At 35.3% G+C, this 15,522-nt stretch overlaps 1 protein-coding gene across 4 annotated transcripts in view; it reads right to left on the minus strand.

The window, feature by feature from the left end:
* Positions 1-2,966: 2,966 nt before the first annotated feature.
* The window catches only part of CFAP300 (cilia and flagella associated protein 300), a 29,718-nt gene continuing 17,162 nt past the window's right edge, over positions 2,967-15,522 (minus strand). For 2 of the 4 annotated variants that reach the window (XM_045818132.1, XM_045818130.1), the window contains exons 5-7: positions 12,532-12,704; positions 6,389-6,455; positions 2,967-3,716 (exon numbers count right to left, since the gene is read on the minus strand). In XM_045818132.1, coding sequence (XP_045674088.1) covers positions 3,588-3,716; positions 6,389-6,455; positions 12,532-12,704 — 369 coding nt within the window. In that variant the 3' untranslated portion in view covers positions 2,967-3,587. Of the gene's footprint in view, positions 3,717-6,388; positions 6,456-6,787; positions 6,988-12,531; positions 12,705-15,522 lie in introns of those variants that run through there. The other 2 variants (XM_045818131.1, XM_045818133.1) reach the window with 2 other exon arrangements.

Raw genomic sequence — 15,522 nt, forward strand, 5'->3', positions numbered from 1 at the left:
TCCTCCAATGTTGACCCTAGAGCAGCCATGGTTTCTGGCACCATGCTCGGGGACTTTCCCCCTCTGCCTATAAAACCTCCTTACTGCCCGTTTTGAAGCATCCTCTGCTCACTTTCATATCAGCTAAGATTCTTTTGGCTGATCACTGTTTTTCAGAAGATCAGCTAAGTGTCCAAGCTGGGTGCATGAGCAAGTGGGCTCAGTTCCCACCTACTTGGCTGCCATCTTCTCTCCCCCTAAATCCCTTTTTTGAAGGTACAAATTACAATTCTGTAAGCTTTTTCTTAAGTCTTTTTCAGAATTTCTGAAAAATACTCTCAAGTCCCAGAAAACCATTGTGTTACCACTTTTCACCATGGTCAGCTTCTCACTTCAGAATAATCCTCCCCCCTCAGTTGTTCAGATTGCTCTTTCAAAGCTGGCTTCCACAGGCTGTTGCTGTTCTCCAGGGATAATTCTGTCCCAGGCATGCTCCCAGACTGCATATCTAATTCCACACAGAACAGCTACATCGAGATTATACTAGTGTGCACAATTTTACACAAGGCTTAGGGTAACTAGTGGAACTACTATACTACCGATGCCCTGTGACCTTAGTCACCAACCCTTCCCTGCTCCCTCACTCTTCACATCTGTAGTAACACCTCAAGGGCCAGCTTCTCTCCATCAAATGGATTCAGTCAGTCAGGGGACGTATACTGGGTGTCAGTTATGTGCCAGGCAATATGAAGATACAAGGGTGAAGCAAATAGACACAGTTCCTGTTTTCATGAGAGACATTAAATAATTACAGAGTTGAGCAAATAATTCTAAGTGTGCAACATACTGCCAAAGAAATACATGGAGTCCAGGCTTAGGTCCTCTGCATTCTCTGGGGCTCAGAGAAAGGGGAAAAAGAGCACTCCCACTTCTTATATTCTATCTAGTCAAATTAATAATAAAATAATCTTTACAAAAGCAATTCCTACCTTCAGGAAGACAGCTTTTTTTTTTACATTATTATGCTGTTGAACTCATGATTTTATTCATATTTCCTCAATAGAAAATGAATAAAGCCAAAATTCATGAACACTTAAACTATGTGCTTGGCACCATCCAAAGCTCAATATACATATTGAGCTGGCCAAAAAGTTCATTTGATTTTTTTCCATAAAATGGCTCTAGCAGCACTTAGTTGTCTTTAACTTCACTCAAAACAATTTTGTTGGATTCTATTATGACAGCTGTCATATCAGCGTGCATTTAAAAAACTAATCAAAATGGTGAATTTTTGTGTAGCCATTTTAATATTAAAGATGGAAGAAAATAAGCAATGTTTTTGGCATATAAGGCTTTATTTTTTCAAAAAAGATAAAAATGCAACTGAAATGCAGAAAAAGATTTGTGCAGTGTATGGAGAAAGTGCTGTGACTAATTGAACATGTCAGAAGTGGTTTGTGAAGTTTCATGCTAGAGATTTCTCACTGGACAATGCTCCATTGTTCGGTAGAGCACAGCTGAAGTTGATAGCAATCAAACTGAGACATTAATTGAGAATAATCAATGTTATATCATGCTGGAGAGAGCCAACATGGTCAAAATGTCCAAATCAATAAAGTTATTGGTGAAAATAAAAATGTGTCTTTTACTTTACGGTAAAAACCATAAGGGCTTTTTGGCCAACCCAATAATTTTCACAATAACCTATGAAAGAGTCCTATTAATTTCCCCATTTTCCTGATGAGGCAACTAAGGCACAGAAAGGTTTTAACTAGCCCAAAGTCACACAGCAAGTAATGGTAGAATTAAGAATGCAGGCAATCTGACTGCCTAGCTCAAAGTCTTTATTACTGCCTCTTAATAGCGAAATTTTGTATAATCACGGATAGGTCATTAAAATGATTTTCCCAAAACAATAGTTCAATCTTCCTCCAAAGGTGTATTCTACCTCCACCTTTAAAGCAGAGAAAAAACATTGGCAACCCCTCACAATCAGTTTCCCATCTTCTGCCTCTGAACTTAGTCTCAGAGTGAGGTTCTGGGCACTCTGCCACATCATGCTTCTCTATTCAGATGGACTCTCTCCTTTTCAGTTGTTGAAACCACACCCATTCTTCTGTAGAAGTCAAAGTAACCCCTTCTCAGGGCTAGTTCATAGTGACCTCTTCCATCTCTGAATTCATGTAACAAGCACTGTTTATGGCCACACTCTTACAGATGACCTTCTCTATTAAGTTCATAGGGAGTGTATATTTCCCCAAAGTAAACAGCACAGTGTCTTGCACGAAATTGGTACTCAAAAAAGAAGAGAGGGTCCCCAGACTGTAGGGGATCTGTGTGGCAGGCAGCAACACTGGTAGCAAGTAGACATTTTAGCTCTTGATTATATGTTTTATATAAGATTTTAAAAAATCTATGGATACTATGAACATATCTGAAAAATATTCATTCAATAACTGTTTAATGTGCTAGGTATTAAAAGTAGATTAAACTCTCTTTCCTGACCTCCACAATTTACCAGCTGCTTTCCAGATATATCCACAAATTCAAATCCAAGATTATTGTCCTTATCTCTACACCACAGAAATAAATATTCCAAACTTGCCCCTCCTTAAAGTCTTAACATTTCTTGCAAGCTCTCCATCACCTTAGGGATATATGTGTCAATTACTTTTTCCTTAAAAAATCTAAGTTATATATTCATTCTATGAATGTAATGAAGAAACAGTACTAAGAGACTATGTTCTTAACTCTTTTGCCACCTTACCAATACCATCAGGGTACTCTTTCTGTTCACTTGTAGATCTTGTGTTAGAATAAATTTTAATTGTTTGCTAAAAGAGTTTAAAATCACTTTCAGAACATTATTATTTTAAAAATGTTTTATTTTATTTATTTTTAGAGAGAGGGCAAGGGAGGGAAAAAGAGAGAGACAGAAACATCGATCAGCTGCCTCTTGTGTGCCCCCAACCAGGGACCTAGCCTGCAAGCCAAGCATGTGTCTTGACTGGGAATTGAACTGATGACCTTTTGGTTTGTAAGATAATGCCCAACCCACTAAGCCACACCAGTCAGAGCCAAAACATTATTTTTTTAACTGAGGATTGTAAGTGGGACAACTGAAGCAAAGGAATTGTTATGCTTTTCACAGTCCTCGAGATATAAATCTTCATGCAATATAGAAATGTAATCAAATAAAATTAAAATTAAAAATGCTAACAATTCATATTAATTAGAGGTGTTTTGTTTCCTGCCACAATTTCATTCCAGAATTAATTAGTTTCTAAAATAAAATACATGGAAACTTAAAGACTCACTCGAATCTTAATGCAAAAAACATAAAATAGAGTTTTAGTTCTTTAAACTTTCTGTAAAAATTATCCAAATGTATTGGTACAGATTATTTCAGGAACGAAATCTGGTTCCTATGTTAGCTTTCCAGACAAATTTAAAGAAAGGCATCTTGGCATTAGTTTGCTTCTGCTCTAAGTGGGTTCTTTATATTTTACTTGAATTAACTTGTAAAGTAATTGTTTACTATAAATCAGTATAAAGTAAAAAACTGGTAAATAAAAAATAGTAAGTATAAATAATCTGAAAGAATACTGTTAAGACATTTCTCCCACACCATAACGGTGGTATAAAACATGAAGATGGCGCTTGATGGGATCCACAATAAAGTAAGAAAATGTCTGTTCATGACTCTTTGTCGAAGGGTAGCATAAACCAACAGAATCCTGAAAAAGATAAACTTAAAATTACTTAGTATACAACCTAATTTAAATAATAATCAACATATTTAACAAGTATATTTTATGTGAAAATGTCATGAAACATATCAAACCTTGACAATAAATTGGCAGTTAAGTAATTTAAAAAAATATCATCAGCACAGTCTACTATGCCAACAAAACATATATGTATTAGTACAACACAAACACGCATAATTCTTTACCTTCTGTAATTCATAGTTCAAAAGGAAATCTCATCTTTTTAAAAAGTGCTTATAAAGTGCTAATATTGCAAAAATTTATATTTTTCAATTTTCTTCTTAGTTTTCTTTTAAAATGTGGTCCTTATGTACTTAGAGGGACTATATTTCTTTTGTTTATCAGCCAAAAGTACCTAGCCCAGCAAAGAAGCTAACACACAGTAAATAATAAATATTGAACTGATTAAATGAAGATACTTAGCAAGTGTCATTTGTGCCGGTAATCTTTTTTTAAAACTACTTGTTAACCATTTTATTTTTAAGATTTTATTTTAAAGACAGGGGAAGAAGGGAGAAGGAGAGGGAGAGAAACACCGACTGGTTGCCTCTTGCACACCTTTACCTGGGGACCTGGACTGCAACCCAGGCAGGTGTCCTGACTGGGAATGGAACCTGAGACCTTTTGTTCCTAGGCTGATACTCAATTCATTTTGAGCCACACCAGCCAGGGCACCAATAATCTTTTGTATACTAAATTTCAAGCATCTGATTCTGTGATATATAGACATTTATGGCATTCTTACTTATTTGACCTATAAATTGTGGTTTGACAGAGAACTATGTTTTATTCCACTTAAGTCACAGATTTAGCTCTTAAGGAAGCTAGGGAAAAAGGTTCACACTGTTTTCCAAATAAAACCATATCTTATCAAATTTTAATTTTAACAAAAAATTAAATCTTTTTTTTAGCAGGTGGAATTAACTCAGTAATGGCTTTAATTCTCTCCTGTGATTATTGCCTAGACCCAGGAGTCAAATATATGTTAATAATTTACTTTTTGTTTGGTAACCTGAGCCTTCTTTTTTGATACCTGATACCCTCTTTCAGCTAGGAAATTCAGAGTCTGGATGGTATTTTGATCAGAAGCCTCCTCAGAGGTGCTGTAGATTAGTATATCATCTACATATTGTAAAATGGCACCTCCTTGTAACTGTTGCTCTCTAAGACCCTTTCCTAATACCCTAACAAAGAGGTGAAGAGTATCCCCAAACCCTTGCGGCAATACAGTCCACGTGTATTGCTGATGTATCACCATCTTTTGATTAGTCCACTCAAAAGCAAACAAATATTGAGTTGGGATGCAAAGGAATGCATAAGAAGGCATCTTTCAAATCTGACACTGAATACCACTGAGCATCATCAGGTACCTGTGAGAGCAAGTTATAAGGGTTAGCTACTATTGGATGTAAAGGGACTACTGCTTCGTTGACTAACCTTAGATCCTGGACTAATCTATACTTTCCAGTGGGTTTTATCACCAGTAAGATGCGAGTGTTGCAAGACTGACAAGGAACTATGAGCCCATGTTGTATAAATTTATTTATGATAGGCTGTAACCCCTCTAAAGCCTCTTGTTTAATAGGATACTGCTTCCTGTGAGGATAATCTGACCTGGGCTTTAATTGGATTTTAACTGGTAATGCACTCTGCTCTTCCCAGAATCCCTGACTCCCAAACTAGTGGGTTTACTGCATGCAGAATTGAACTGGGGATTCCCTTCTGGTTTGGGCTACTACTGATTATTATGACCTTGCTTAACTCAAGTGGCTCTTCAGGGAACAAGAAGATGGTTCCCATTCAGGCTAAAAGGTCTTGGCCTAATAGAGGAATAGGGCACTGAGGAACAATCAAAAAGGAGTATTTGAGCCCTGGCAAGTGTGGCTCAGTGGATTGAGAGCTGGCCTGCAAACCAAAGGGTCCCCAGTTTGATTCCCATTCACGGCACATGCCTGGGTTTGCAGGTCAGGTCCCCACCAGTAGGGGGAGAGAGAGAGAGAGAGGCAACCACACATTGATGTTTCTGTCTCTTTCTCCTTCCCTGCCCCTCTGTCTAAAAATAAATAAATAAAATCTTTTTTTAAAAAAAGGAGCGTTTGAATATTTGACTCTCAAACTGGCAAGTGATAGAGAATGTATAAAAATAGGCCTTAAGTTTTCCTTCAAACTCTATTATCTTCACTGATTTGGAGGAAAGAGGCTAAGAACAAAATAAACAGTATCAACAAGGAAGTTGATTTTCTTTCCTGCCACATCCAGAGTTACCTGGGACTCCTTAGTAGAGATGGGAATATGAGTATTCCCTGGGACCAACCTGTTCCCTGGGTGGTCCTTGACAGTAGCCATGACCTTGGGTGATGACCCCTTTCCACTCTGGGAAGGGGGGCAGTCTACCTTCCAGTGCCAGGGGTCAGAACTGATATTCTTGCACAGAGGACAGGGTCCCGGAGGTAGGTGAGTGCAGTTCTTTGCCCAGTGTCTAGGATGCTTGCATTTATAACATCCTTTTGCCCCTGATTCTTTAAATATTATCATCTTTTTTCCTAGGCATAACAGCCTTGTTTGTTAACTTCAATTGTAACAACCTTATTAATAGCAAGTAATTAAAGTCATTGGTAGCAAATTTCTCCTCCACTTACATATGCTGTAACTTTAAAGATGAAAGAGGTAATTTGTATTTCCTTTGTTTGAGGATGCTTCCTAACACTAAAATAGAGAGGAAAGGTACATTTGAAATATAACAAACATTGGAATTATACACTTAAAATGCTGATACATTTTAGTAGTCAGGTGTTCTTAATCATATACAGAGTCTGGCACAAATAATGCCCCTTTTTATTACAAAATCTTTTACTACAAAATCATAAGCATGTAATTCTGCAACATAACAATATCACATTCAAGCATACCATATAACATTTTAGGTGAAATGTTCAAATTAAAACTATAAATTATTACACCCATATTATTACCCTACCAAACACACTCAAGTAGGCCTTACTTCTGTGCTGGATCCAGTAATACATGGAAATATGTACCATCCAACCAAAGTGGTTCAAAAAGGATGGCATCTGCAGTTCCATTCAAGGATGATGTAAAGTCAACTAAGTTGAAATTGCAGAAAATAAAATTTTAGAAGGTTGAGGTCAGTCTGAGACTCAAATGATGAAATGACTCCTTGGCAGAGACAATTTTTGGAAAACAGGAACTGGTAAAAGTTATATTGAAGTGTGGACAGCTGTAAGGGGTAGATAAATGAATAATAAACTAAAGAATTAAAGGACTTAAACACACATTAGTTCTACCACCGATTTGTTATTTCACTTTGGACAAGATTAACTGTACTGAACCTCAATTTTCTCATATGTAAACAAGGCATACTATGGTTCTTTTAAGGATTATAGGGGTATTAGGTGGGGTAATGTATATAGAAAGTACTTGTTAAATTGTGTATTACTAAATTATATGATATTAAAAGCATTGTCTCTCAGTAGCTCTTTCAGTTACATTCCCTACAAAAGATGACCTGTGGCAATACATAGTGGGGAAGCAAACTGAGGATTGAGAAAATAAGCTACAGATAGATACCTACATATAAATACATACAGATAATGTTTATAATGCTTTATAATCTGCAAAACACCTTTAATAATTTACCTCATAAAGATTACACAATTCAATGAAGTACGCATTATTTCACTACTTTTATAAACAGTAGGACTAGAAAAATTAAATGATATATTTCATATATTCCAACTAAAAGTGGTATTTCTAGGAACAGAACCTAGGTGACAAGAGTCCAGTTCTCTTTCCTCACACCTCACCTGTTTATCCTATACCCACACTCTATAAATAAATATGAATCAGGGGTACTGTTCAGGTATGGAAGGTATAGGTTAAATTTAATGGAAGATGTCCCTCTTCTTCACTTTACTGGGTGAAAGCATTGTTTCTTCCTCAATACTTATGTGAAAGTAATGGGAGAGAGAGGGGAGGAGGAGGAAGAAAAAAGGTGAACTTTGTGGAAGGGTGTGTGTGTGCGTGTCTTTCAGCTTATGTACCTATTGGGGATGGCCAGACCTAAGGCCATTATTTCAAGGTTCAAGATTCTTAGGCAGCTTTTATCTCTAAAACATTTCATTCCAATTTAAACCCAGGAATCACATAATTAAATTGATTTCCATATATTTCTATGACATGGGTTGAGGTCGTTTTATTTTTCTAATGCCCAAGACATACTTTTTAAAAGTTGAAGACTACATTTAAATGCTGTACTATAACCACTACATATAAAACATTTGTATATACCAACAAAACCACCCAGATCAAAATACAGAACATATTTACAGCTACCTCTAACTTAAGATATTGAGTTGGGGGTGTTTATATGGGTGTAAACTTATATAAAAATTCACCAACCTGTATGTTCACTATGATTTGTTCACTCTACTGTATGTAAATTACTCCTCAGTTAAAAAATTTTAAAACCCCCTTGTAAAATTTGTGCTTTTCAAATAAACTTAGAGGAAAATTTAGTATTTGATACTTCATTTAACAACCACTTAACACGTATTAACATGTACCATAAGTGTATTCCTTAAAAAAAGAAACTATGATTTATACGTCAAAAGTTGGTTCCTAACAGAAATAAATCGTATTACTCCATTTTATTGCCTCTAATCCCATATTGCTATCACTTTAAAATATCCCATAAGATAATTTGTCTAAATTTTTATAGGTCAAGTACAGTATCACCTGTCTGGTATCTCTTAAGAAAGAAAGAAAAGGAAATGTAAAGTGATATTCATTAGTGACCTCAGCTTTGCTACTAATCATTGCCTTGTATGATATTTTTGACAATCACTAACTCAGTTTCCAGATAGGTTTTTAAGGATGCTGGGACATAATTTCCATATAGTTTTTTTAAAAGTGTGATTATATTAGTAGTCTAGAAATAAAGTAATATAATAAATGGTTTCTTACTAATATCACCTGTGCTAATTTCTGAGGATCAGTCCCATGATGACTCTAAACATGGTATATAGACCACTCTAAGTAACTCTGCTCATTTTAAGAAATAAGAGTCCCACTGCTTAATTAGCATCCAAAGTCCATAAGCTAAGCCTCTCAGTTCAATCATAAAATTTCACATCTGGGACAGATAGTTTGGGAAACCTCTCCAAAAACTTTGACAAGTGCATTTGTTTAATGTCTAAGGTAAAAAAAGAAACCTATCTGGACATAGGCACCATTAATAATTGTAGAATTATCTCTGCATATTTTTAAAATGTAATGAAACAGTTGATCATTTACTCTAATAAAAAGGGTCTAAAGTATTGCCTATGTTATTTAAGAAACCATAAAACTTAAAAGAAGACACTTTCCAACACTTTTAAAAGGTGTATTTTATAGAACTTGTAATAATGATAAGGGATAAAATATCTTAAGAAATATTTTTATTCTTTTGTTTGAGTCCGAGACTCCTAAAATCAGACTCTGTAATGTGTCCCCAGCATCCACAAACATGTCAGAATAGGTTAGTAATGATGTTTATCTGTAAGGGCAGGTTAGATACTGTAAAGCAGATATTGCATACATAACTAGAAAAGTAGCAGATGTTTAAATAATGTAAAAGAATCCAAACTTCAGGTAAAGGAACAGGAAAAAATATCGTTCTTGATTAAATTAGCTTGTACACATGACTTAATTGGATATGTGGCTCACAGTTCTGAGAGATTACTGATGATACTCCAAGTTCTACCTATGTATCCTTAACTTATGTACTGAGATCTGTCCAGAAAGTATCCAGCCGTGTACTATGAAAAAAAGACATTTATTGAAAAAGATGTAAGATACAAGAAACATCGTACATAGGACAATGATGCCTCAGTCCCCTTCAAATTAGGCACCTTGGGGTCTCACTTAGTTCTTCCAATCACCATCAACTACCTTGTCATATTTTCCTGAATCTCACTGATGGTCTGTCTGAAATCTCTTCCCTTTCAAAGGTGATTTTAGTTTTGGGAAAAGCCAGAAGTTGCAGGTGCCAAATCTGGGCTGTAGTGGGGCTGAGTCACCTGAGTGATTTGATGTTTTACCAAAACACTCAGCACAAGACGTGATGCATGAGCAGGTGTGTTGTTTTAATGAAGCTGCCAATTAGCAGTTGCCCATACCTGCGGCCTTCTGAATCATCCGAACAGTTACCCTGGAGGAATGTTCAAGCTTAATGTAAAATTTGAAGCAGATTCACTGCTTTACTCAATCAGTGATTTTGAATGCAATGGACATACAGTACACATGGTCACTCAACAGCATCTACTGACCCCACTGACTAATACAGTGAAGTTGTCATTGTTCTTGCATGCACATTCCAGTCCACACTCTTTGGCTACCAGGTTACATCAATGTTGTGCAACCTGTTCTTGTTATATTAACAATGCCCGGGCTTTTTCTGGACAGACCTCATATTACTTAATAACTGCTATTATTAGTCCACCCTACATCTTTAGTTTTACCAAGTGATATAGCATCTAATACAAATCAGCCCAACTAATATTAGAAAAGCCACAAGTAGTGCACGTGATAAGCAAACCAGTATAGCTCTTAAGGGATTCTGAGATAATTTATTCTATTTGATTGCTTTGTGTTGGCATCTAAGCCACCTTAACCAAATATTTATTCTAATTATAATTTTCTACTGAAATTGCTCTGGAAAGACAATTTCATATGCCCTCCTCATTCAGCAAAAAAATTCTGAATAATAAGCATGCTTAAATTTGAATTATGAAATATTTTTGATTCTCAAAAGAAAGTTATGCTATAATTGGACTGTGCTCCTTCTCAGCCTCCCCTAGCATGAGGTCTTATGGTGCATCTCCCTTGAACTGGGAAAAGACTGCCTCCATCTCTTCTGGTGCTCATGGACTTCCATGACTACTGACATTGACAATTTTCTCTTTTCAATTTCTGGAGTATTTATTAAAATATAAAGAGCTATAAACATTTGCCTATAATTAATTGAATGTTTGACTATATAAAAATTTTACTTATAAAATATTTTAAACAATTATTTTACTATTATTTAATGTTTGTTATAGTTTCCTTAAGGTTAAGGACTGTCTGATGCTCCTCTTGTAGCCTTTTTTAGAGTTTGGCAGAGTTCTGTGCACAATTTTAACACTAGCTGGCTGCCTGTTTAGGTTATTCTATGGACACAATTCCTATTTGTCTGTAAGATGCCATGAATTTTGGCTACTCACTTAACAAGTGGCCATTACTCTTTGAGTTATACTTTTTCTTAGCACCCAAAGAGTGTGGAAGAGAATCACTGGTGAGAATCCAGGGGAGGGAATGTTGGAAAAAGCAGAAGTTTCTTCAGTGTTTAGGTTCTAAACTTATATTTCAAATATCTCCAAAAGAATTTCCTCCTCCACAGTGCATGATAGTGAGGAATTCCACAGGTTCATGTGGCTGATGAGGGACAAAACACTTTGGTGGCAGTATGTGTGTGTGTCCACGGTATGAGAAGTATCTACAGGGAGTGCTAGAAGTGTTTTGTAAGTTTTCATGAGCTGCAAATTATAAGGACAGAATACTTTTGATGTAGGTATGTATATGTTTTTTCTGAAATTCTGTTACTAACATATCTCTTCCAACAATCTTTAATAATTTTTTTAATAAAAATCAGAGACAACTTATAGAAATATTTTTGTTTTTAAAACCATATGACAGAAATTAACTAAATAAAATAGGTAAATTGGGCAGTTTGCCGTATAGTTATATGACACATGGAATGGATAAGAGAATTGATGTGTTGAGTGTAAGTAACAGTCAAGAGTTCAATAAGTAGCAAATTCTGCTGTTTTCCTAGTAAAGCATATTTTGTAACTAAACTCTGGGATCATTTGTTTTGCTTGTTCCTGTCTCCTATGCTTATAAAGATGATTCAATATCTTCATCACTGAAAAACTCAACCAAAGAACTTTCACTTCATTTAAAATTAAAGTATAAATAAAAGGCATAAAATTTTTATACTCGTTTGATCTTCAAAAAGAAAAATAAAACTCTAGTAAAATACCGTATCTTTCAGACTGTAAGACGCACCCAGGTTTTAGAGGAAAACAGGAAAAAAATTTTGAAGCAAAAAATGTGGTAAAATATTTAATAACATAAATAACATAATATTTCACCAATGTAAATGTAAAGCTACATTTGGACTATAAGACGCACATCCCTTTCCTCCCATATTTGTGGGCTTCACCCCCCACCCCGAAAGTGCACCTTATAGTCCAAAAATATGGTACACAAAACAAACTGGGATTTGGGATTAGTTTGCAAAAGTAAAGATTACACCTAGATGAAAATTCTTCCACCTCTTTAGAACAAAGGTAACGATTTTTTCTACTATTAGTCAAGCAAATTCAAATATCCTGAGAGAATCTCATGTTTTCTTGAGATCTAAAAGGAGGCCTGGGGTAAAAAGGGAGACCTGGAATATAGGAGTTGCTAATGAGGAATGGAGCAGGTAGAAGGTCTGAATGAGGGAACAAGGGGAAGAGGCAGGACAGTGAGGGGACTGAGCACTAAAAGAGGGTCAGGGAAATCTAGACATTTCCTAGCCTGGAAGAGGAGGAGGCTATAATGAGGGGGTCAGGGTGGTGCCATTTTTATACATTTTGGTTGCTAACAGGACCACAAAGAGATGCTAGGTAATCTCACCATAGTTAAACTATTTACTCTATTAACCAGATGTTTACTTATTGTAATCTAGCAACATTACCTCACTAGATCCTTATAGATAAGCTTTGTTGTTTCCAGATATGGATTAAGCTCATCCTCATATTGGCAAAGGGCTCCACCAAGGCAAAAATGTTTGAAAAGGCAAAACAGGAACTCTTCTCTATCTGGTTGGCTGAATATTTCATATTTTTCTGAGTCTTCCACTAGCAAAACCTGTGTAAGATGACAAAATTCATCTTAATGTAATATAATTCGAGGTTCTAATTTTTACGTTTTTGAAGGTTTCAACATATATTTAAAAATAACTTTAGACCTATTTTAACAACCAATCCTGAGGCAATTGGAGAGTGTGGTCTATGACATGTGCAGCACTTGTTTTCATCCCATTTTATTGTTAGAAACTGATCTTCTATGAAAGAAATAAATCTAAATCTAAACCTTCTCTTCTACATTTTTATGTTCTAGTTTTTGTCTTTGGTAATTGTTTTAGCGCTATTGCAATTTAGTGTTGAGTTGCCTTAAATCTTATTTGGAAACAAGAGGAACACAAATAAGTGGAGAAACTTCTCCATCACATTAGGTCTATAGTCTTTGCTTCTCTGGAGGCTAAACACAATTGTCATTTTCTTTCTAAGTCCTCTCACTTTACAGTGTTTGGATCACTACTTTTCTTACCCCCCACAGTTCCTCCATTTTTAACATATCAGTTAATTAGAGCCTCATAACCACCTCTCCTTTTCCTGTTCTCTAATAATATCACCTTATCCATCACAAATCTACATTAGCTTTTGCAGTCTTGAGACTTTGCTACCACTTTTAGAAAACAGTTTGACTAGGTATGATGTTGGGGATTTTCTTATACCATTGGGAATTACAGGCAATTAATTAATTTGTTGACTATGGTGAAAATGAACAGGTGATGAATGTATGTTATAACATATATTTCTTTTTTAAAATTGTTTATATCCCACCTACTTTTAAAAAAGATGGTACAAGAGCTAACAATAAAATACAGATAAGAAAAAATAATAATAAAAAACTGTTACCAAGAAACAAAATGGGAAAACAAATACACATAAAGAACTCTAAATGGAGGAAAGCTGTAAAAGTTGTACATACACTTAACACTTCCAGATAGATAAAAGAGGAAAACATTAAGTTATACAGCAATCACTGTCTAGTGCAAGAAGTACACTTAATTGTAAGAATTGATTAAGCTTAATGCATTATTTACCCCAATCTCAAGTTTCATTATATGAGGTATTTTAAAACATAATAAACTCTATGGTATTGTCTATATACAGTTTACTGATAATGACTTGATGAAAGTCAAAGTTATATATAGTAAAAGATAGGTAAGGGGAAGCGGTCCATAGTTTACTGCCCTCTGGGTGTGCTACTTGCACATCTCCCATCTCTTCCTCCCTTCCCATCTGTAAGGAATGTGATACTAAAGCCCAAGTTTGTAGCTACTTAAAGATATGGCTTAATACAATTGTGACTAAAGCTCTTAAGAATGAATAGTTTAAATACATGTTGATGGAAGATTATTTGACTTTGGGTGGTGGGCACAAAATGAAATATGCAGATCTTATTAACCAATGTCACCCAACTAATTTAATTTACAAAAAAGAATGATACACATTCATTCCTTAATGTTAATAATACATTTCTTATGAACACTCATATATTGAATTGATTAGGTTGTGCAATTTAAAAATTACAATAATTAGAAAAATTCTGGGATGAATGCTAAAACAATAACATTCTATGGCTGATCACCCTCTCCATTCACATACAGGTCCAGTTACAGCACTAACAGATTTGTATGCAATGGTTAATGAGCCAAACTTCTAAGCCGCAGTCAGAAAGGAGGTTATTATTATCAGTACTTACATTACACAGTGTGCCAATAGAATCTTTGTTGCTGCACAATGGGGGGCCCTTCTAATTTTAGGCTAAATCTGGAAGTTATTTATTTACTTTTCCAGCCAGAAAGCAACCAAGTTAAAACTTTCCGTTGCCACAGGGTGGCAAAGAACACAAGCAAAACATACAGGCAACTAGCAGAAAAAGAGTCCCAGCACTTCCTGAATAGAGGTGCTATTCATGGCATAAATAAGACTGGCCACAGCAGGCAGTTTTAAACAGAGTACTCTTTTGGAAAGCAAATCCTCCTTTTCAAAAAGTCCACTGCTGTGGCACTCTCTGTAGAAGTGTTGGTGAACTCTCCAAAATTAGGGGTAAGGGCCTTGAGACAAAAAAAGTTAAGTATGCCAACACAGATCAGTGACAGAGAGAAGAGCTGAGGTTAGTCCTATCCAAAGAAGAGAAATCCAGACTAGATCAGACACTTTCTGAAGGATAATTTCAAATTTTTGGTAAGCAAGAGTAGAAATTAATATAAGATCCCTACTGTACAGTATTTATATTATCTTGTTATATGTAAATACGCTTTACTTAAAACCAAACTATATACAGTCTCAATCAGATGAGTTTAATTATTCTCGATTAGTTCATTTTATTTTTCTTAAATGAAGAGTTCTCTTAGGTGTTGTGCTAGTGTAGATCAATGTATAGACTAGCTGGATGCCTTGGGGTCTCTTACAGACAAGACTGCTCTGTTCATTATGGGGCATCAGTACCTTCCCTAGTTCATTTCTATCTGGATTACATTAGATTTGGATGTAATGGATATTTCCCATCTCTCTTAATGTAGAATAATAATAGTAATTAGTAGTTAATATTATCGAAAGCTTACTAAGTGCTAGGCATTGTGCTAAGCACTTTAAATGCATTTTGTCACATAATTACTACACTATTCCCATTTCATAGATAAAGAAACCGAGGCTTAAAGAGGTGAAGTTATTAAGTTGTAAAGCCTGGATATGAACCTAAGTGTGTTTGATAACAAAGCCCTAATTTGTAACCACTTTGTGAATACTTTTTCAATAATAACAATAATATTTCAATCGCACTTCATACTTTTTAAAAAGTGCACTTAAATGCTTTCTCATTTTCTTGATGCTTT

Source organism: Phyllostomus hastatus, unplaced genomic scaffold (assembly GCF_019186645.2).
Source record: "Phyllostomus hastatus isolate PE091 unplaced genomic scaffold, TTU_PhHast_1.1 phas_scaffold_317, whole genome shotgun sequence".
NCBI lineage: Eukaryota > Metazoa > Chordata > Mammalia > Chiroptera > Phyllostomidae > Phyllostomus > Phyllostomus hastatus.